The sequence below is a fragment of the Urtica dioica genome, chromosome 6, assembly GCF_054948205.1.
Source record: "Urtica dioica subsp. dioica isolate 48M chromosome 6, U.dioica_male_clone48M_v1_H2, whole genome shotgun sequence".
Lineage (NCBI taxonomy): Eukaryota > Viridiplantae > Streptophyta > Magnoliopsida > Rosales > Urticaceae > Urtica > Urtica dioica.
This window is the reverse complement of record NC_142761.1, coordinates 18,416,929-18,439,760: the sequence shown is the minus strand read 5'-3', so window position 1 is coordinate 18,439,760 and position 22,832 is coordinate 18,416,929. Positions and strand designations below refer to the sequence as shown.

The 22,832-nt window shown below is 42.6% G+C and overlaps 1 protein-coding gene and 1 long non-coding RNA gene across 3 annotated transcripts; both read left to right on the top strand.

Annotated features, from left to right (window-relative positions):
• Nucleotides 1-2,224: 2,224 nt before the first annotated feature.
• On the top strand, nucleotides 2,225-2,707 carry LOC149393471 (uncharacterized). The gene has a single exon (XM_089618042.1). The coding sequence runs from the start codon at nucleotides 2,225-2,227 to the stop codon at nucleotides 2,705-2,707; it is 483 nt and encodes a 160-aa protein (XP_089474168.1).
• A 447-nt stretch (nucleotides 2,708-3,154) lies between these two features.
• Nucleotides 3,155-4,801, top strand: LOC149393470 (uncharacterized). Of its 2 annotated transcripts, XR_016299897.1 has the most exons (3): nucleotides 3,176-3,586; nucleotides 4,234-4,338; nucleotides 4,731-4,801. It is a non-coding gene; the product is annotated as an uncharacterized LOC149393470 (long non-coding RNA). The 2 variants fall into 2 exon arrangements; XR_016299896.1 differs by lacking the exon at nucleotides 4,731-4,801 and having other exon boundaries at nucleotides 3,155-3,586; nucleotides 4,234-4,551.
• The last annotated feature ends 18,031 nt before the right edge of the window (nucleotides 4,802-22,832 follow it).

Below are 22,832 nucleotides of genomic sequence, written 5' to 3'. Positions count from 1 at the left end.
GTGACGTGTAAATGGTGGATGCACGAATGCAGGTTGCATATATCTTTTTTTACTTGAAATAGATATGAGAAATGTTTATGAGATCTCGTTTTGAGATATGATCGTGTGTTGATATGTTCTTTTCTCGCATTCTCGATGTTATGATTTGAGATTTGATTATGCTTTCTACCAGGTGAAGGTTAAGAAGGCATGGGCCCTAGGCGAGACCCAACAAATGCCGAGAATGTTACAGCGGCGGATCTCGCGGAGATCAGACGCACGCTGGAGAGACAAGCTGCTGACGCGACCCAAAGAGATGAGCTGAATCTAAGGCTCGCGCAGCAGCTGGAGGAGCAGAACCGCACGATCGCAGAACTCTTAACGAGGCTGAATGCGCCGCCTCCACAACACCCAGCGTCTCCAGTTCCAGAAGAACGACAAGAGAATCCACCGCCAGTACATGTAGAGCCTCCTGAGGAGCTCAATTTCCAGATTCCTGACGTTGTTCCTCCTGTGAGCGAGCCAGTATACGAGAGGTTTCGTAAGCAGAAGCCTCCGACGTTTGACGGCCATGGGGATCCAGCTGCAGCGGAGAACTGGGTTAAGAAGATGCAGCAGATCCTTAACTACATGCAGCTGTCCGATACCGAGAGAGTGGCTTGCGCTGTGAATCAACTGGAGGATGAGGCTAGGGGTTGGTGGGAGGTGATGGCGTCGACTGAGGATGTTCACTTAATGACGTGGGTTCATTTTCTCAATCTCTTTCACGGGAAGTACCTGAGTGAAGCTAACCTGTCGAACAAGGTACGCGAATTCATGAGCCTACACCAGGGTTCAATGTCAGTATCAGAATATACGACAAAGTTCGACACGTTAGCCAGGTTCGCTCCTTCCCTAGTCCCTACTGATCAGGCTAGAAAGATGAAATACATGCACGGGCTCAATGTGGATATCGTGAGCCAAGTAGATAGCGGAGATGATGGACCTCGTTCTTACGCCAACGCCGTGCAAAGAGCTTTGCGGATTGCTGGTTGGCGCGAGGGTAATCGAACTCCGGCACCGAAACCAATTGCTGCGACACCTTCAGAAGCTGCGGGCCTAAAGCAGAGCGAATCGAGAAAAAGATTCAGATCCCCATCAAGATGGGAGAGTCGGCCACAGCGAGGAGACGGAATGAGGTCCCAACAAGGCTTGAGTTATCGACCTCAAGGAAGTTCTGGAAATCAATCACAGTCGATGAACCAGAACAGAGGACGTGAAGATAGCGGACAGTCAGGGCCGCCCAATAAGAAGCCTATGACCTCTGGAAGTAATCAGATGACCGTGTGCCGAAGGTGCGGCAGATCGCACGAGGGAGAGTGTTATGCTCGTGCGCTGGTGTGTTTCAGATGCGGGAAAGAGGGACATCTGTCCCGAGTATGTGAGAATCCAGAAGTGAAGACCCCTGCACCCAAAGAGCAACCGAAAGCCAATGCCAGAGTCTTCTCCATCCGTGAAGATGAAGTGCGAGCAGGATCGTCCACCGCTATCACAGGTCAGATTTTCGTGAATTCTTTATCTGCATATGCATTGATAGATCCAGGAACCACACATTCATTCATCGCATCTAGGAAGTCTGATCAGTTAGGTGAGCATCAGAAGGAATTCTCGTACCCGTTCGTTACGGCTACGCCTTCTGGAGAAAAGTACCAGTCATTATGTTGGTATAAAGATGTGCCCATCTGAGTTCATGATCGGATGATGAAAGCAGACTTGATAGAATTGGAAATGGTAGACTATGACGTAATTCTTGGAATGGACTGGTTAAATACCCACCATGCAATCATAGATTGCCGAAAGAAGTTGGTTCTGTTCAAGAATCCAGGACTTGGAACGCTGTAGTTCCAAGGTTCCTCTCGAAAATCGAGTTTTTCGATCGTATCGGCGCTGAAAGCCGTGAAGATGATGCATCAGGGTTGCACTGGTTACCTTGCAAGCGTGGTAGACGTCACGAAGACAGTCAAACCACAGCCGCATGAGATTCCAGTTGCTAGAGATTTCCTTGATTTTTTTAGGGAGCGCCTGTCTTGTTCGTTAAGAAGGCAGATGGTTCCTTACGGCTCTGTATTGACAACCGTGGGTTGAACCAAGTAACGATCAAGAACAAGTATCCGTTGCTACGGATCAACGATCTTTTTGATCACATGAGCGACATTGTTCTCAAAGATTGTCTTGCGTTCGGGATACCATCAATTGAAGGTTCGAGATGAAGACATCTCAAGGTCGTCAGAAAAACTACGCTGACAGACATAGAAGACCTCTAGAGTTTGGAGCCGGAGAGAAAGTTTTTCTGAAGATCTCACCCATGCGAGGAGTTATGAGGTTTAGAAAGAAAGAGAAGCTCAGTCCAAGGTATGTTGGACCTTTTGAGATCATTGAGCGTGTAGGCAAGACAACTTATCGCTTGGCGTTGCCGCCGTATATGCCCAACCTTTATAATGTATTCCACGTGTCCATGTTACAGAAGTATGTGTTTGACCCTTCGCATGTTCTACAAGAGCAAGAGGTTGAGATCTCTCCTGAAGTCAGATATGAAGAGCCAGCTGTAGCGATTCTTAATCGCAAAGATAAAGTCTTAAGGAACCAGACCATCCCTTTGGTCAAGGTTTTGTGGAAGAGGCATGCTGTAGAGGAAGCTACATGGGAGCTCGAGAGTGAGATGCAAAAGAAGTACCCTACTCTATTTTAAGTTTCGAGGACGAAACTCTTTTAAGGGGGTAGGGATTGTAAAGGATAAACTTTTGAATCTCGCCGTTTGTAATTTACGGTTAATAAATGAGCTTTCGTGTGTTACAAGTAAGTTCTTGAATGAATTATAGACGTTGAAGTTTATCGAGTTAATTTAAATTATCTTAAGGTGATGGAAAATCTCGGAATAAATAAAGGATTTATCGAGTTCGTCTCGAATAATAAATTATTTTCCGAGGAAATATGCCGGAATTTAATTTAAGAAATAAATTCTCAAGGACGAGAATTATTTCCGAGAAACCTTAAATATATTTAAATTAATCAAGAATGAACGAGGAAAGTCTCGGTTTGAATAACTTAATTAAAAGTTCGAGCGAGTACGGGTTTTAGTCACAAAATTTTGTGACAAGGACGTGATTGTAACGTGTTTGGAGCTATTTGAGAATAAAAACGTGAGAGTGGGGTTGATTTTAGAAGATGGAGGAAAAGTGAATTTAATAAATAAATAATTTATTTTCCTTCTTCTCCAATGTTCTTTCCCCTTCTCTTTTCTTCTTCACGTGCAAAGAAGAAACTTATCTTCTTCTCTTCCTCACTATCGCGCGACCTGCAAGAAAGAAGGAACAAAGAAAAAAAAAATTCAATCGCCGCCGCTCACCACCAGCCGCGCCACTCAGCCACCACCACCTCATCCTTTCTTCTTTCTTCCTCGTCTTCCTCTCCTTCGTCGCTCTGCCTCTCGCGCAACTCACAGCCACCGCGCGCGCACCTCGCCGAGGAGAAGAGTCGCCGCCGTCGAGTCGCCGTGGCCGCTGACCGAGGAAGGACACCGGAAATCAAGTGAGAACGTGCCGAGGAGATCGATTTCATAGCAAGCAAGGTGAGGAAATTTCTTCTCCGAAATCAATTTTGAAGTTTAGGGATTTGGAATTTGATTTGGGGATTTCGAGTTCTAAGGGGATTCTTGAGGAATTGAATGTGATTTATGGATGTTTGAGCTTGATTGGTGATGTTGATAATTTGAATTGGAGTATTGAACTCGAATATCTTGGATTTAGTTTGAATTGTTGGGGCTCTTGAATTTCTGGAGTTGTTTGATGATTATAAGACATTTATGTGACTGTTAAATGTTTGGGTAAGGAGTTAAAGTCATGTATTGATGTGGTTTGATTTGGAATTTGATGATGGCCGTGTGGTTCTTTGTTGTGGCCGTGAGTTTACTTGGCCGTGAGACTTGTTTTGGGTATGTGATTCATTTTGATTATCGTGATTTGATTTGGAATTGATGAAAGGGATTTGAGATGTGATATATGTAGGCTCGGTTTTTATGAGTGGTTTTGAGATAGAAATGTGAAGTTTATGTCAACTAAAGTGATTTGTTGACAAGTTATATGGTTTATTGACATGTTTGAGAATTTATGACAAGTTGGAAATGTTGTGACGTTGAGGTTTGAGTTAGATGTTCGTTTCGAGTCGGGAACTTGATTTTGGGAATTGATCGCGATGTTTGTTTTCTGAATTTCACAGCTCAGTCACAGATCGGATAGAATCGAGCGAGAGCCGGCAGAACTGAACGCGTCGAAGCCGAAGTATAGTGAATTCAGAAAAAGTTTTTAAAGCTCGATCTCACTCGTGAGTCGTTTATCGCTTTGTAGCGTTAGACTCGAGTCTTGATTTTTGGATTTGAGATTTGTATTCAAGGATTATCAATTATTTAATTAAGAGATGTTCGAGAATTTAATTTTGGTTAATTCATTTAGAATTCTCGGTTTGTACTATTTTCGGATTATTTCTTTAATTTATTTAAGACTCGTTAAAATAAGGATTTGGATTTTATTTCGTACTCATTCTCTGGTACAAATTCGTACGAGTCTTGAATAAGTTTAAATTCCGAAAAGCCGGGAAATAAGTGAATTAAATTCTCGAACCCCTGAACCGACTCGCAATGAATCCCGATAACGAACCTTAAGCTTGTCATCACCTTCCGGATCATTGACTGATGAGATTTCAACTTTGGGTTTTAGTTTCTCGACGCTTCAGAACGTGATAACGCTCCAGGACGTGTAGAGTGTCGGGAAGCGTGAAAAGCAAGGGAACTCCGGATGTCAATAGATTTTCAGACGATCTTTTCCGGGTAAGTGTGGAGACTTAAGTCAACTACATACCAAGGGAATAACCCTGTTTACTTGCCTTATTGTTTGTTAGTAAACAAGAATAGGAAAAGCTTTAAAATCGAATAATCTCAAAGATTAAGGCTTCGGCCGCTTTTCCTGAAAACTTAGCGTGAGTTCGCTCAATAAGTTCAAACATGAGATTTGTGAAACCCAGCCTCTGATATGTGATATAATTTCCTTAGCTGTGATGACCCGTTAGAACGGGGGAGACAGGAGAGCCGTGTTTAACTCTCGAATTCAAATCGAGGGTAGAAGTACCGGGAGTCATATCCCGAGTCTTCAACCTAAAACACTAACGAGCATAAAAGGGAAATGAAATTTGTTTCAGGATTTATCCTGAGTCGCTCTCCTGTAAGTAGCATAGGTGTGTACTCTGAGTGCAGCAGAGTACCCGAACCTTAAAGAATTGTTGCGTCGATGGTACCAAAACGAAATGAACCCTGACGGGCTATGAGGGCCTGGGGGATGGCGCTGAGTACTCATTTATCGGGAAGTCGACCAAGAGTCGCACCCGATCTTAATGCCAGGTTATGAGGACCTGAAGGACGCACCTTGACGGGCTATGAGGGCCTGGGGGTTGCGCCGACGCCGAATGAAGTTGGTACCATTAGTGGATCCCAGACAAACGTTAAAACTCTTAGGCCGCCGGACGACTGCTGCTCGAAGTCTAAGGCTGGTCTCTTGTCATTCTGAAGGTTATAGCGGGGGATGTGTGTAACCTTAAAGACGACAAGTTCTAGTTAAAGTGTATACACAAGAGTCATGCTCTAGACTTGTTAAATTTGCATCCATGCATTATTATTTGCTTGTTTGCACGTCACATGATATCACTTGGCATTTAGTCGCTTTATTTTCTAAGTTAGACTCCCACTTGCTGAGTCAATCGACTCATAGTTTTTTGACCCTTGGTAATGTAGAGAAGGGCAAGACTGCGATGTGAATAACAGAACTGAAGACGAAGACCGGACGTGTATCTCTTGACCTTTGGGCTAGTGGAGACTCACTCGGGATCAACCTCTTCTATAGTTATAACTATATTTTGTTGAACCCCTTCCGTAAACTACGCTCCTAAAACTATTTCCTGTAATTATACGTAAACCCAAGAGCGGTTATGTAAATATTTAGAGTCGTAGTGAGACTCAAAGTTTGAATTGAGAAAAACGAAAAATTTACCCAGGTTTTATATAACGACTTATAATACTTATATGTTATCGTATTATGTTTAATATAAGTATTGCGTTGATTATGGTTATATAATGTTATTCCTGTGGATATGAGATATATTATTATAGTGACGTTGTGACTTGTGACGTAACCCACCGTCGCGGCTCGTGAACCGGCGACGAGAGGTCGCGGGTCGTGACACTACCCCTCGTGCCGACTCTACATTTCTCCTCGAGTTGAGTTCACTCCTCGAGTCAAGTACCGAGTCCACGAGTCAACTAGCTACCCCTCGTGCCAACTCTACATTTCTCCTCGAGTTGAGTTCACTTCTCGAGTCGAGTACCGAGTCCACGAGTCGACTAGCTACTCCTCGTGCCGACTCTACATTTCTCCTCGAGTTGAGTTCACTCCTCGATTCGAGTACCGAGTCCACGAGTCGACGAGCTACTCCTCGTGCCGACTCTACATTTCCCCTCGAGTTGAGTTCACTCCTCGAGTCGAGTACCGAGTCCACGAGTCGACTAGCTACTCCTCGTGCCAACTCTACATTTCTCCTCGAGTTGAGTTCACTCCTCGAGTCGAGTACCGAGTCGACGAGCTACTCCTCGTGCCGACTCTACATTTCTCCTCGAGTTGAGTTCCCTCCTCGAGTCGAGTACCGAGTCCACGAGTCGACTAGCTACTCCTCGTGCCCACTATACACATTTCTCCTCGAGTTGAGTTCACTCCTCGAGTCGAGTACAGAGTCCACGAGTCGACAAGCCACTCCTTGTGCCGACCCTACATTCTTCCTCGAGTTGAGTTCACTGCTCAAGTCGAGTACCGAGTCCACGAGTCGACAAGCCACTCCTCGTGTCGGCTGTACATTTCTCCTCGAGTTGAGTTCACTACTCAAGTCGAGTACCGAGTCCACGAGTCGACAAGCCATTCCTCGTGCCGACTCTACATTTCTCCTCGAGTTGAGTTCACTCCTCGAGTCGAGTACCGAGTCCACGAGTCGACGAGCTACTCCTCGTGCCGACTCTACATTTCCCCTCGAGTTGAGTTCACTCCTCGAGTCGAGTACCGAGTCCACGAGTCGACTAGCTACTCCTCGTGCCAACTCTACATTTCTCCTCGAGTTGAGTTCACTCCTCGAGTCGAGTACCGAGTCGACGAGCTACTCCTCGTGCCGACTCTACATTTCTCCTCGAGTTGAGTTCCCTCCTCGAGTCGAGTACCGAGTCCACGAGTCGACTAGCTACTCCTCGTGCCGACTATACACATTTCTCCTAGAGTTGAGTTCACTCCTCGAGTCGAGTACAGAGTCCACGAGTCGACAAGCCACTCCTTGTGCCGACCCTACATTCCTCCTCGAGTTGAGTTCACTGCTCAAGTCGCACTCCTCGTGTCGGCTGTACATTTCTCCTCGAGTTGAGTTCACTGCTCAAGTCGAGTACCGAGTCCACGAGTCGACAAGCCACTCCTCGTGCCGACTCTACATTTCTCCTCGAGTTGAGTTCACTCCTCGAGTCGAGTACCGAGTCCACGAGTCGACGAGCTACTCCTCGTGCCGACTCTACATTTCCCCTCGAGTTGAGTTCACTCCTCGAGTCGAGTACCGAGTCCACGAGTCGACTAGCTACTCCTCGTGCCAACTCTACATTTCTCCTCGAGTTGAGTTCACTCCTCGAGTCGAGTACCGAGTCGACGAGCTACTCCTCGTGCCGACTCTACATTTCTCCTCGAGTTGAGTTCCCTTCTCGAGTCGAGTACCGAGTCCACGTGCGCCGATAGGCAGCGATTCACAAATGGGTTTCAAAGGCTTGCCTCCGATGGACGTACCTGGTCAAGCCAGCGTCCACGGGAAACTTGGTCACACAAATGTGGCATCGCGCTCGCCGCCCAGCTCGTGCGCCGATAGGCAGCGAGTCACAAATGGGTTTCAAAGGCTTGCGTCCGTCGGACGTACCTGGTCTAGCCAGCGTCCTCGGGAAACTTGGTCACACAAATGTGGCATCCCGCTCGCCGCCCAGCTCATGCGCCGATAGGCAGCGAGTCACCAATGGGTTTCAAAGGCTTGCGTTCGCCAGACGTACCTGGTCTAGCCAGCGTCCACGGGAAACCCGGCCTCACAAATGTGGCACCGCGCTCGCCGCCCAGCTCGTGCGCCGATAGGCAGCGAGTTACATATGGGTTCCAAAGGCATGTGTCCGCCGGACGAATCTGGTCTAGCCAGCGTCCACGGAAAACATAATCACGCTTGCCGCCCAGCTCGTGCGCCGACGGGCAGCGAGTCATAAATAGGTTTCAAAGGCTTGCGTCCGCCGGACGTACCTGGTCTAGCCAGCGTCCACTGGAAACCTGGCCACACAAATGTGGCACAACGCTCGCCGCCCAGCTCGTGCGCCGATAGGCAGCGAGTTACATATGGGTTCCAAAGGCATGCGTCCGCCAGACGAATCTGGTCTAGCCAGCATCCACGGAAAACATAATCACGCTTGCCGCCCAGCTCGTGCGTCGATAGGCAGCGAGTCACAAATGGGTTTCAAAGGCCTGCGCCCGCCAGACGTAACTGGTCTAGCCAGCGTCCACGTAAAACCCGGTCACACAAACGTGACACCGAGGCCCCCCGAGGCCCAAGACGTGCTAATCGATTACGTCTTCAACGTAAATCGAGAAATAAGCCGCGTACCGCAAAGCCGTGCGAATCGACTGCGATGGCATGTCAAGAACATAAGACGCGTGAAATGAAAAGACAACAAAGGCCGTCCCCCGCGACGCACAAAAGCCGTCCCTCGTGACGCACAAAAGCCGTCCCTCGCAACGCACAAAAGCCGTCCCTCGCAACGCACAAAAGCCGTCACTCACGACACACCAAAGCCTCCCTACGATGTGCTCACAAAACTGAGAACGTTGGTCCCATGTCCGCACGTCAGCGCAAGTTCTGAGTTTCCACTCGACCCACGCTCGGGGGGCAAATGTTGTCGGCCCGTCCCGGGCCGACGAAGACGAAGGCGCCACTTCAACCACACAACCGGCGTAACCCCTGCCTTGGCCATTGGCCGGCCCAAACCCTTGGTCGGCCCAAGGTTCACTCGGCCATTGGCTGGGCTAAGCCTCAGCCGACCATTGACCGGTCCAGGTCACAGCCGGGCCAAGCCTCAGCCGGCCATTGGCCGAGTCAAGTCTCAACCAGCCAATGACCGACCCAACCACCTCAGTCTGCCATTGGCCGAGTGAACCCTCCAGCCGGCCCAGCAGTTCACTCGGCCAATGGCCGAGTGAACCCACCAGACGGCCCAGCAATTCACTCGGCCAATGGCCGAGTGAACCCTCCAGACGGCCCAGCAGTTCACTCGGCCAATGGCCGAGTGAATTTCACTCGTGTTGTCAATGGTGCCCACAAGAAGAGTTGTAGTCTTTATTTTGTACATTTGATGTAATAAAGTCTCATGAAGACTCTTGCTTGTAATTGCCTATCTATTCATTAATAAAGTTGAAACGTTCATTCATTCTTTCTTTGTTTGAAGCTTTATGATAAAACCTTAGTCTTTTAGTCCATAAACAAACTTAACAACTTACGAAGAGACAAATGTAGATTTGCATGAACAAACTCTTCGTAGTTTGCTTAAAACGATATATTCGCAATCTTAGGGTCAAAGGACTATTGACCTCAGTATGATTGTTAGAAGAATCTATGATGTCTGGTTATGAGGCATTGAGAGTTGGGGACTCTATAGTTCTTCTAGGTATCTTCCGAAGGTACTGAATTGACCAGTGCACTTCTAGAGACAAGATAAGAACAAACCATTTAACCTCTTATGTCTCGAAGTCACTATGTATGAATTGCATCATGCTTACCTTAATCCTGAAATGAGACATGCCATTTCACACCTTAGTATTCTCATATGAGAAAGTCAAAGTTCGGACTCACTATGTGATTCCGAACAAGGCCTATTGGTGAAGTACTAAGTTGTGAGTCTGTCATGAGTAACTTTGTGAAGTTCTCATAGATATGGAATTCATGTACAAGATTGCTGAAATGCAATGTATGTCACCTCATGCTTTGTTCCTTGGAGTGTGAATAAATGAACTGGCCAGTGTCCAAATTGAGTCCTGACTCTTTTGGATGAAACAATGTGACTTGTTAGCTCCTCGTCAATACATTGTTTCTAACTTATTCACAAGCGACAAAGGAGTTGAGGAAATAACAGCTAGAAGGGTAAAATGGTAATTTAGTAAATCCCGACTAGCTGATGACATTCATGAAGGGTAAACATAGATAATATTCAGTGGATCCGCTCATCATAATTAGGTCGAATTCTTGAGTAGAAAATAAATTCATTTGAACCGAGAGATTTTCAGTGTCAGCTCTTTAGTGGAGTCAGTTGGCATTAAGCTAAACTTGGAAAAGGTTTGTGAACTTTTGAGTCCAAGTGTTTAGCTCAAGCTTTGTTCATTTGGGTCCATGAGGTCACTGTCACGAATCACATCGATAGGAATAGTTAAACTGGAAGCTAAGTCAAAACAAGAACGAAAATAGTTAAAAGGGTATTTTTGTCTTTTGAGACAAATGATGAAATGAATGTCAATAAATTTTTTGACAAGGTCATTTGATGACAAATGAAACTTAAAACACTCAGCCATTAATAGTTTATTGGGCCTTAAGGATTAATTTCATTTCATAGAATTTTACTTGAAAATTCTTAATGGGCTTTTCTTATGTTGTCATGAACAAATGAAGAAACATCTAGAAGCTCCTTCTAGAAGCTCAAATTTCGTCCAACCCAAGGAAAATAAGGCTGAATTTCGTTCATGCCATAGTGGGAAAGAGAGTTTATTTTGTGCATTGATGTATGAAGATACTTGCCAAAAGAAAAAGAGGAAACAAATTTCCTTAAGAAGGAAAGTGCATTTTCGGCCAACTAAGAGGAAATCAAATGAGGAAACAAATCCTAAGCCTTCATGAGGCATGTTGGACGTGCAAGGCAATAGGAAAAGAGGAAACTACCTTTTGAAGGTAATCCTCCTCCTATAAATAGGAGCCTCATTCCTCACATTTCAATCATCCAAGTTTAAGAGATTTGAGAGACTCTCTCTCTAGAACTTTGGCCGAACTCCTCTCTCTCTCTCTAGTTTATTTTCGATTTTGTTTTGGCACCTAGGTCCTCATTTGACCTAGAGTTTAGCTCTGCGACTTCAAGACTCGTTCTTAAGTCGTAGTGTTTAAAAGTGTCCACTCACTGATTCCTTTTATTTCGAGTGATTTAGTGATAGAAACTATCGTGGTTGCTCGAGGTGCCGAGGAAAGAAAGAGAGACGTGCTGCGAGGAGACGAGCGTTGCAAACTTTCCAAAAGCTTCTACAAAGTTCAAGCTTCAAGAAAGGTTAGTAAACTTCTATACTCATAATAGGTTTTAATTACATGTACTTGCTCTTTGTCTAGGTTAGTAAAAACTGTTTTTACTTGAAAAGAAATTTTTTAAAATTCCGCCGCTTCCCGAAGCGTTTAATCTTTTTCTTAAACCCTAGATCAATTCCAACAAATGGTATCAGAGCTATGGTCAAAGATATGCATGTACATGTTTTTAAAATTATGAGCTTGAAAATCGTTTTCGAAAATTTACTAATTTTGTGACAAGTTAGAATTGTAATCTTAGATTTTTTTTTAATTTAATGCTCTTGTCTTTAAATTAAAAAGCATGTTGTTTTTCTATGAGTTTGGGATGTTTTTAAAACACATTAGAATCAGTTCTAAAAGTTTTTAATTTTTTATATTGAAAAACGTGTTTTAAAGGTTTGAGAAATTTCGGTAAATTTTGTGACTAGTTACTTTGTCTTTCTAGTTTCTTTTATTTACCGTATTCGTTTTATGCTTGTTGTTATTTCTTTTATTCTATGTTATTACCCTGCTAATAAAACACAAATAAAAGCTTTAACAACCTTCATAAAACGTTCCGTTACACTCGATTCTTTTTCGCACCTAAAAAGGACCAAGCTTTAATTATTTCTTTTTCTTCGAGCAGGAGTAAACCCGCATTAAAAGTGGCATAACTCTCTGCTCAGAAGTCGAAATTTAATGATTCTTGAATCATATTAAAGCTCTGTTTGTCCTCTGTCCAATGCCACTAGTTTCGGCTCAAAAGGACATCGGAGCCGCCAGATATGGCGATTTTACTCCGAGGTGCGCGGCTGTTCCGAAAGTCCAGTTTTTAGAAATCCGGATTTTCAAACCCCACTACCATGAGTTATAGAACTCTAATGAGAAAATTTTCTTGAGCAAAAATGTTTTTCATATAATTATAAACATGATGTGTAAGATTAAAATGTTTTGATTTTGAAAGTTTAATTGAAATTGAGTTTTTTACAAAACTAGTTTGAATTTTGAAAAACCGTTTTCACTTTCAAACTTGAAAATATTTTGTCATCCAAATCAAATAAATTTTCAAAATGTTTTCAAAACTACATCTATATCACATATGTTCAAAATCTATATGCTCTTGAAAATTTGAGTGGGAGGTCTCCTTGTAGACAAGCCGAAAAATAAAAAGATGTGTAATCTCAAACTTTCAAGTGTTCGAGTGAGTTGAAGTTCACACTTCCCTCACGCACTTTCCCGAAATAGAAAATAGGAAAAGATCGAGTATGTACCTTGTGCCTTTATGCACTAATACTACTCTGAACATGTCGATCTAGGATTCTCTTCTAGTTGTCCGCTCTGTCGCTCTCTAACTAGGAAATCTGTTTCCGAACTCATAAGAGTCGATGAACCAACTCCAAAAACTAAGTGGGAGGGTTATACTTGTTGTTTGTAACCCACGATCCCCAACACTAATGAAAAGTGCAAGTGTCGCCGGACTAAGAGTCACCCTCGTGGCCCTCTCTTAAATGAGAGTACTCAAGGGCGCTTTGCTCTGATCATTGCTCAATGAGCTACGTCCGAGAGTGAGATGATGATGGCAAGGCCTCCCATTGGGGGATTGTTTTTCAAAGTTGATCTTTCGGACTAAGTGGTTGGTTGCACACTTAGGCTCAATCCCTAGTAATCCTCCCTCGAGGCCCTGCGAAAGGATGTGAGTGATCAAACCAATTTACAAGGTGGCTAGTCAAAATAGATGTATTGACATCTTGGCTTAGCATTAATGATGTGTCATTTACTTATAAAAGGAGATTTTTTGCGGCCTTCTCTTGAGGGAGTAAATTATGATTTGGTTTATAACACCTTTGGATTTTATAAAAGTCTTATTAAAACTTAAATCCTAAACAAAAGACTAATCATAAACTTGTTTCAACTTATATAGGCAATATGTCTCTCAACCATCTCTCTATCTTTCTTTCCTCGATCAAACTCGAAAACGAAAACTACGTAGATTGGAAACGTAACCTCGACATAATACCTACCGTTAACAAGCACAAATGGGTACTCACCACCCCGTGTCCTCCTCTGACGAATGATGATTCAACTCAAGAGGACAATGACGCCTTAGCACCCAGGCTTCGATCCGATGAGATTGTGAGGTGCTATATCTTGGCATCTATGAACAATATGCTGAAAGAGCAACATCGTGACATCAAGACTGCCACTGACATGCTCTACAATCTCCTTGAGATGTTTGGAGGGCAAAGGCGTCAAACAAGGCTACAAGCAGTCCGACAGTTTATGAACTGTCATATGCAGGCTAGGACTCCTGTCGGAGACTTCATGATATTGATCATTAGTTTTCTGTATAAAATGGAAATCCTAGGATCTGAGATTGATGCGAAGAATATCATAGATATGATCTTAGAAACTCTCCCCGCATCTCTTGATACCTCCAAGATGAACTACTTCATAAACAAGCTAGAGTACACTGTTACCAAGCTTATGAAGGGACTTCACACTGCTGTAGGTCTCACTAAGAGAAAGAGGAATCAAGGAGAGGCACATGCTACTGAGCAAAAAGCCTCCGCCTCTGGAACTAAGAACAGACCTTACAAAGCCGATAAAAAGAACTGTCCTGCCTATCTCAAAGCAAAGGAACATAGTAGTGTACTAGTTACCGAAGCATGCTTAGTAGCTGATAATGTATCAACGTGGATTCTTGACTCCGCTGCTACTAACCATATTTGTTGTTCCTTGAATGGTTTCAAGAAAACCAAAAGCTTAGAGGAAGGCGAGTTCTGTTTCAAATGGGGTGATGGGAGCCTGGTGTCTGCAAAGGCTGTTGGATCCGTGACGCTGTCTTTTGAAGACCGCACTTTAAACTTGAATAATGTTTATTTTGTTCCTACCTTTGGGAAGAACTTAATATCCGTTGCTCGTCTTCGTGAGCAAGATTATTGTTTAAAGTTCATAAAGAATGGAATTCGTATTTCGTTTCCTGATAATTCTTTTGTCACTGATGCATGTATGAAGAATGCTCTTTTCTACATCTATCCCACTCAACCTTCTCTTTTAGACACCGAAATAGATAACGATCTAATTAGGGAGCCAAAGAGGATCAAACTTTCTAAATCCTCCGATCTAACAAAATCAACATACCTATGGCACTTGAGACTTGGTCATATCAGTCTAGATAGGATTAAGAGACTTGTGAGGGACGGTCCACTCCAAGACTCTGCAATAGGTTCACTACCTACTTGTGAATCCTGCATAGAAGGAAAAATGACTAAGCGACCTTTCTCCGATAAGGGTCGAAGAGCCACTGAGTTGCTGGAACTAGTACATTCTGATGTATGTGGTCCGCTCAACCAACAGTCACGTGAAGGATACGAATACTTCGTTACCTTCACCGATGATTACTCACGATATGGGTTTGTCTATTTGCTCAAACACAAATCCGAGACCTTTAACGTATTTAAGGTCTTTAGGGCTTTAGTGGAAAAGCAAACTGGCAAAGTGATCAAAACCCTTCGATCTGATTGAGGTGGTGAGTATATGTCTGGAGAGTTCGATGACTTTCTTAAAGAAGAAGGTATCGCTTCTCAGCTTACCGCACCTGGCACACCTCAACAAAACGGAGTGTCAGAGAGAAGGAACCGAACTCTTATGGAGATGGTTAGATCAATGATGAGTTACTCATCACTCCCTCCTTCCTTTTGGGGATATGCCCTCGAAACAGCCGCTTACATTCTGAACCAAGTTCCGTCTAAGACGGTTCCTGGTACTCCTTATGAAAGATGGACTGGCCGTAAAGTAAGTTTGGGCCACATCCGAATTTGGGGTTGCCCTGCACATGTGCTAAGGCAAAAGACTAGCAAGTTGGCTAGTAGGTCAGAATTGTGCCTGTTTGTGGGATATCCAAAGGAAACTAAAGGTTTCATCTTCTATAGTCCCGAGGACGATAAGACTTTCGTTAGCACGAATGCTCGTTTCCTCGAGGAGGACTTTATGAAGGATGCGAAACCTAGAAGCAAAATTGTGCTTGAAGAAAAGTTGGGTGAGGAAGCTTCTACCTCATCTGTAAGAACTGTTCTTACCCCAACTGAAACACAACCTAACTCATCAGAATCTCGTCAAGTAGTACTTAGACGTAGTGGGAGGGCTACTCAAAAGCCTGGCAGGTACATGTCTTATGGAGACTCTCTTGTAACCGTCTCCAACATGGATGACCCTGTTTCCTATAGCCAAGCGATGGCTTGTTCTGAATCAAACCTTTGGCTTGACGCCATGAAAGTTGAAATGCACTCGATGTATTTCAACAATGTCTGGAAACTTGTAGATCTTTCTGAAGGGATTAAACCCGTAGGGTGTAAGTGGATATACAAGAAGAAAAGGGGTCCTGATGGGAACGTCGAGACGTTCAAAGCACGACTTGTGGCGAAGGGTTATACCCAACAAGAAGGGATTGACTATGAAGAAACCTTCTCGCCAGTCGCAATGCTTAAATCCATCCGCATACTCCTATCCATAGCTGCAGCTCTCGACTATGAGATCTGGCAAATGGATGTCAAGACAGCCTTTCTGAATGGCAATCTTGACGAGCGCATTTACATGGCTCAACCAGACGGTTTCGTGGATAAAGGTCAAGAGACCAAGGTTTGTGAGTTGCTTAAATCCATTTATGGACTAAAGCAAGCATCTAGGTCATGGAATATTAGATTCGATGAAACTGTAAAGAGCTTCGGCTTTGAACAGTCAATAGATGAGCCTTGTGTTTACAAGTTAATACACGAAGGCAAAGTTGTGTTTCTGGTACTATATGTCGATGATATACTACTCATTGGTAATGACGTAGGTAAGTTATCTGAGGTTAAGCTCTGGCTAGCAAAGCAATTCGATATGAAGGATCTAGGAAAAGCCGCATACATTCTGGGAATCCAAATCTTTCGAGATAGGAAAAACCGGACCCTGTCGCTCTCTCAAGCATCTTATATTGATAAGGTGATTGATCGCTTCTCGATGCAAGACTGCAAGAGGGGTCAAACACCCTTTAGGCATGGAGTTTCACTCTCTAAGGACCAGTCTCCCAAGACTGCACAAGAGATTGAAGACATGAGGAAGATTCCTTACGCCTCTGCTGTAGGAAGCCTCATGTATGCTATGCTTTGCACTAGACCTGATATATGTTTCGCCGTTGGCGTAGTTAGCCGTTTCCAATCCAACCCTGGACCTGAGCACTGGATTGCTGTTAAGCATGTTCTTAAGTATCTTCGAAGAACTAGGAACTTGATGCTTACATACTCAGGTATTGACCTGACTATGACGGGATATACCGACTCCGATTTTCAAGCGGATAAGGATTCCAAGAAATCCACTTCGGGATCTGTGTTCATCCTTAATGGTGGAGCTGTTGTGTGGAGAAGTATTAAGCAATCTTGCATTGCTGACTCCACAATGGAAGCAGAATATGTGGCTGCTTGTGAAGCATCCAAAGAGGCTGTATGGCTTAAAAAGTTCCTTAAGTATTTGGAAGTTGTTCCAAACGTCGACGAGCCCATGACCCTTTATTGTGATAATAGTGGGGCTGTCGCTAACTCAAAGGAACCTAGAAGCCATAAGCGCTCTAAGCATATTGAGAGGAAATACCATTTGATTCGAGAGATCGTGCAGCGCGGAGACGTGGAAGTGAAGAAGATCTCAACGGTGGACAACCTTGCAGATCCATTCACCAAGGCCCTAGCGAACAAGGTCTTCGACCAACATCGTGAGGGATTAGGCATGAAGGACTACACACACCTTATTTGAGTCAAGTGGTAGTTTGTTGTCAATGGTGCCCACAAGAAGAGTTGTAGTCTTTATTTTGTACATTTGATGTAATAAAGTCTCATGAAGACTCTTGCTTGTAATTGCCTATCTATTCATTAATAAAGTTGAAACGTTCATTCATTCTTTCTTTGTTTGAAGCTTTATGATAAAACCTTAGTCTTTTAGTCCATAAACAAACTTAACAACTTACGAAGAGACAAATGTAGATTTGCATGAACAAACTCTTCGTAGTTTGCTTAAAACGATATATTCGCAATCTTAGGGTCAAAGGACTATTGACCTCAGTATGATTGTTAGAAGAATCTATGATGTCTGGTTATGAGGCATTGAGAGTTGGGGACTCTATAGTTCTTCTAGGTATCTTCCGAAGGTACTGAATTGACCAGTGCACTTCTAGAGACAAGATAAGAACAAACCATTTAACCTCTTATGTCTCGAAGTCACTATGTATGAATTGCATCATGCTTACCTTAATCCTGAAATGAGACATGCCATTTCACACCTTAGTATTCTCATTTGAGAAAGTCAAAGTTCGGACTCACTATGTGATTCCGAACAAGGCCTATTGGTGAAGTACTAAGTTATGAGTCTGTCATGAGTAACTTTGTGAAGTTCTCATAGATATGGAATTCATGTACAAGATTGCTGAAATGCAATGTATGTCACCTCATGCTTTGTTCCTTGGAGTGTGAATAAATGAACTGGCCAGTGTCCAAATTGAGTCCTGACTCTTTTGGATGAAACAATGTGACTTGTTAGCTCCTCGTCAATACATTGTTTCTAACTTATTCACAAGCGACAAAGGAGTTGAGGAAATAACAGCTAGAAGGGTAAAATGGTAATTTAGTAAATCCCGACTAGCTGATGACATTCATGAAGGGTAAACATAGATAATATTCAGTGGATCCGCTCATCATAATTAGGTCGAATTCTTGAGTAGAAAATAAATTCATTTGAACCGAGAGATTTTCAGTGTCAGCTCTTTAGTGGAGTCAGTTGGCATTAAGCTAAACTTGGAAAAGGTTTGTGAACTTTTGAGTCCAAGTGTTTAGCTCAAGCTTTGTTCATTTGGGTCCATGAGGTCACTGTCACGAATCACATCGATAGGAATAGTTAAACTGGAAGCTAAGTCAAAACAAGAACGAAAATAGTTAAAAGGGTATTTTTGTCTTTTGAGACAAATGATGAAATGAATGTCAATAAATTTTTTGACAAGGTCATTTGATGACAAATGAAACTTAAAACACTCAGCCATTAATAGTTTATTGGGCCTTGAGGATTAATTTCATTTCATAGAATTTTACTTGAAAATTCTTAATGGGCTTTTCTTATGTTGTCATGAACAAATGAAGAAACATCTAGAAGCTCCTTCTAGAAGCTCAAATTTCGTCCAACCCAAGGAAAATAAGGCTGAATTTCGTTCATGCCATAGTGGGAAAGAGAGTTTATTTTGTGCATTGATGTATGAAGATACTTGCCAAAAGAAAAAGAGGAAACAAATTTCCTTAAGAAGGAAAGTGCATTTTCGGCCAACTAAGAGGAAATCAAATGAGGAAACAAATCCTAAGCCTTCATGAGGCATGTTGGACGTGCAAGGCAATAGGAAAAGAGGAAACTACCTTTTGAAGGTAATCCTCCTCCTATAAATAGGAGCCTCATTCCTCACATTTCAATCATCCAAGTTTAAGAGATTTGAGAGACTCTCTCTCTAGAACTTTGGCCGAACTCCTCTCTCTCTCTCTAGTTTATTTTCGATTTTGTTTTGGCACCTAGGTCCTCATTTGACCTAGAGTTTAGCTCTGCGACTTCAAGACTCGTTCTTAAGTCGTAGTGTTTAAAAGTGCCCACTCACTGATTCCTTTTATTTCGAGTGATTTAGTGATAGAAACTATCGTGGTTGCTCGAGGTGCCGAGGAAAGAAAGAGAGACGTGCTGCGAGGAGACGAGCGTTGCAAACTTTCCAAAAGCTTCTACAAAGTTCAAGCTTCAAGAAAGGTTAGTAAACTTCTATACTCATAATAGGTTTTAATTACATGTACTTGCTCTTTGTCTAGGTTAGTAAAAACTGTTTTTACTTGAAAAGAAATTTTTTAAAATCCCGCCGCTTCCCGAAGCGTTTAATCTTTTTCTTAAACCCTAGATCAATTCCAACAACTCGGCCAATGGCCGAGTGAACCTCATCCGGCCCTAGACATTTCACTCGGCCAATGGCCGAGTGAACCTACGCTGGCCCCAAGCTTTTCACTCGGCCAATGGCCGAGTGAACCTCACCACCATGTTCACTCGGCCATTGGCCGACCCAACCACTCATTCGGCCAATGGCCGACTCAAGCTTGCTCACTCCGCCAAGGGGTCCCCCAAAACACCCCTTGGTTGCCTATAAATAGAGAGGTCCGCCCTCTCCCAAAGGTAATCCATTTTTGAGTCCCGAAACACTGTCGAACTCATACTTCACTCGTTTCACTCATCTTTGGCCTCTCACCCTCTAAAACCTCTATACTCCACCTCAATCCTACTAATGTTGAGCATCGGAGAGGTAAACAGAGGCACCCCATCTGTTTTCCCTTCCTAGTTCACCTGTTCTTTATTCCTTTTCAGGTACTCTGACGAACTCAAGGGACATTCACAGCTAAGGGACGACTCGGGATACCGAGTCCGACACGCTCGAGCCGAAGTGAGACCACTTGGTCTGGCCTTGGGTCTAACCACTCCGAAGGTGGACAAGTCTAACGACAAGTGCCACCATTGCAATGAGCCTGGTCACTGGCGTAGGAGCTGTCCTGCCTACCTAAGAACCAAAGTAAAAAGGTATTGTACTTATTACTGAAGCTTGTTTAGTAGCTGATAATGTATCATCGTGGATTATTGACTCCGCTGATACTAACCACATTAGTTGCTCCTTAACTGGTTTTAGGAAAAGCAAAAGCTTAGAGGATGGCGACTTCTGCTTCAAGTGGGGTGATGGGAGCGTGGTGTCTGCGAAGGTTGTGGGATCCGTGACGCTATCTTTTGAAGATCGCACTTTAAATTTGAATAATGTTTATTATGTTCCTTCCTTTGGGAAAAATTTAATATCTGTTGCTCAACTTTTCGAGCAAGATTGTTATTTAAAGTTTATAAAGAATGGAATTCGTATTTCTTTTTCAAATTCTTTTGTCACTGATGCATGTATGAAGAATGGTCTTTTTTACATTTATCCCACTCAACCTTCTCTTTTAGACACCGAAATAGATAATGATCTAATTAGGGAGCCAAAGAGGACCAAACTTTCTGAATCCTCCGATCTAACAAAATCAATATACCTCTGGCACTTAAGACTTGGTCATATCAGTCTAGATAGGATTAAGAGACTTGTGAGGGATGGTCCACTTCAAGCCTCTACAATAGGTTCACTACCTACTTGTGAATCCTGCATAGAAGGAAAAATGACTAAGCGTCCTTTCTCCGATAAGGGTCGAAGAGCCACTGAGTTGCTGGAACTAGTACATTCTGATGTATGTGTTCCGCTCAACCAACAGGCACGTGGAGGATACGAGCACTTCCTTACCCTCACCGATAATTACTCGCTGTTAAAATATTATGTTAATTTCGTGTATACTCTCCAGAATAGTCTAATTAACGTGTAACATTGTTAAAAGGCCCATTAGGTTGATTGTTAGATGGGCTTTATTTTTCTCCTTTTTTAGTTAGAGCTGATTAGTGTGTGGGATTAATTCCCTTAGCTGTACACGTTTTTTCTTAGCTATCCTTAGTTGTCAACAGCTGATTATTTGTTTCCTTGTATAGTAGGATTAGGTTTCCTTATTTGTTTATTTCCCTTTCCTTGTAATGTGTATAAATACACGTCTGATGCTAATGAGAAAATATCAATTCCGCACATCTCTTTATCTCTGTTTTACTTATATGGTATCAGAGCTACACAAAACCCTAAAACACATATAGGTACTCGTGATCATACACCATGACCGAGTCCAATAATACCAGTTTTATTGGAAATTCTTCATCAACTCAAGATCAGTCTTCTTTCACTAAAGGAGATTTAGAGCAAATGCTTAAGATGTGGTCCTCTCATCAATCAACATCAACCTTAGCTAAAAAAGGTATTCATGTAGCAGCCCTTAAAACAACCTTAGAAAACTCCAATCCTTGGATTTTAGATTCTGGTGCTACAAACCACATGACTGCCTCATCAAATCTTTTCCATACATATTATCCTTGTTCTGGTCATGAAAAAGTGAAAATTGCAGATGGATCTCTTTCAGCCATCGCTGGGAAAGGTTCAATTATTTTATCACCATCCATTACTCTTTCTAATGTTCTCCATGTTCCTAAACTTGCCTATAACCTCTTATCCGTTCATAAAGTGACAAGGGATTCACAATGCAACCTCATTTTTACTCCTTCTGGTTGTAATTTTCAGAATCTAAGTTCGGGGAAGATGATTGGCAGTACTGAAGAAAATGGAGGGCTCTACTACTTCACATCCGAGACCACCTTGAGTAAACAAATTCAGAAACCTCTTTGTTCTAGTTTATTTTCCGTATCTGATGACATTATGTTGTGGCATTTTCGTTTGGGACATCCAAGTTTTGGTTATTTAAAGCATTTGTTTCCCTCTATGTTTCATAATAAGAATATTGATCTTTTGCAATGTGAAATCTGTCAATTGGCAAAACATAAAAGGTCTCATTTTCCTACTTTGAAATATACACCTTCTAAACCTTTTGCTTTAATTCATAGTGATATTTGGGGGCCATCTCGTGTAAAATCTTTAACCAACACTCGCTGGTTCATTACCTTTATTGATGATCACACTAGAACCACATGGATATACCTTTTAAAGGATAAATCTGAGGCTGAAAACACTTTCAAAATTTTTTACAACATGGTTGAAACTCAATTTGATAGCCGTATTCAGATTTTGAGAACTGATAATGGTAGAGAATATTTTAACAAAATCCTTGGTGAGTTTTTAAATGAAAAAGGCATAATCCATCAGAGTTCTTGTGTTCATACACCTCAACAAAATGGAGTTACCGAAAGGAAAAATAGACATCTTCTTGAAGTTACTCGAGCTATAATGTTTTCTATGAATGTTCCAAAACGTTTTTGGGGAGAAGCTTTGTTAACTGCTACATATCTAATTAATAGAATGCCAAGAAAAATCCTTAGCTATAAAACTCCCATTTCTACACTTAAATTTTTTTTTCCGAAGAACAAATGTTTCACACATCTAAATCCTAAAATCTTTGGGTGTACTGCCTTTGTACACGTTCATGATCATGCTAGAGGAAAATTGGATCCTAGAGCAATTAAATGCATTTTTCTTGGTTTTTCACCAACTCAAAAAGGTTTTAAATGTTATGACCCTAGCTCGGGTAAATTCTTTGTAAGTATGGATGTCACATTTTTTGAAAATCAACCTTTTTTTTTACAAAACCCTCTTCAGGGGGAGAATAATATTGAAGAGTGTTTTTGGGATTTAAATCATTCTCTGCCTATTTTGGATCTGCCTAATATTTCTAGCCGTATAGAAAATGTCCCAAATACTCCAAATGATCAAAATGAAATGTCATCATATAATGAAAATGGAACTGATTCAAATGAGGAACCAATAT

Bases quoted from the DNA above. Each gene is read 5' to 3' on its own strand.
- LOC149393471 (XM_089618042.1), top strand. From the start codon at position 2,225: ATGAAGACATCTCAAGGTCGTCAGAAAAACTACGCTGACAGACATAGA.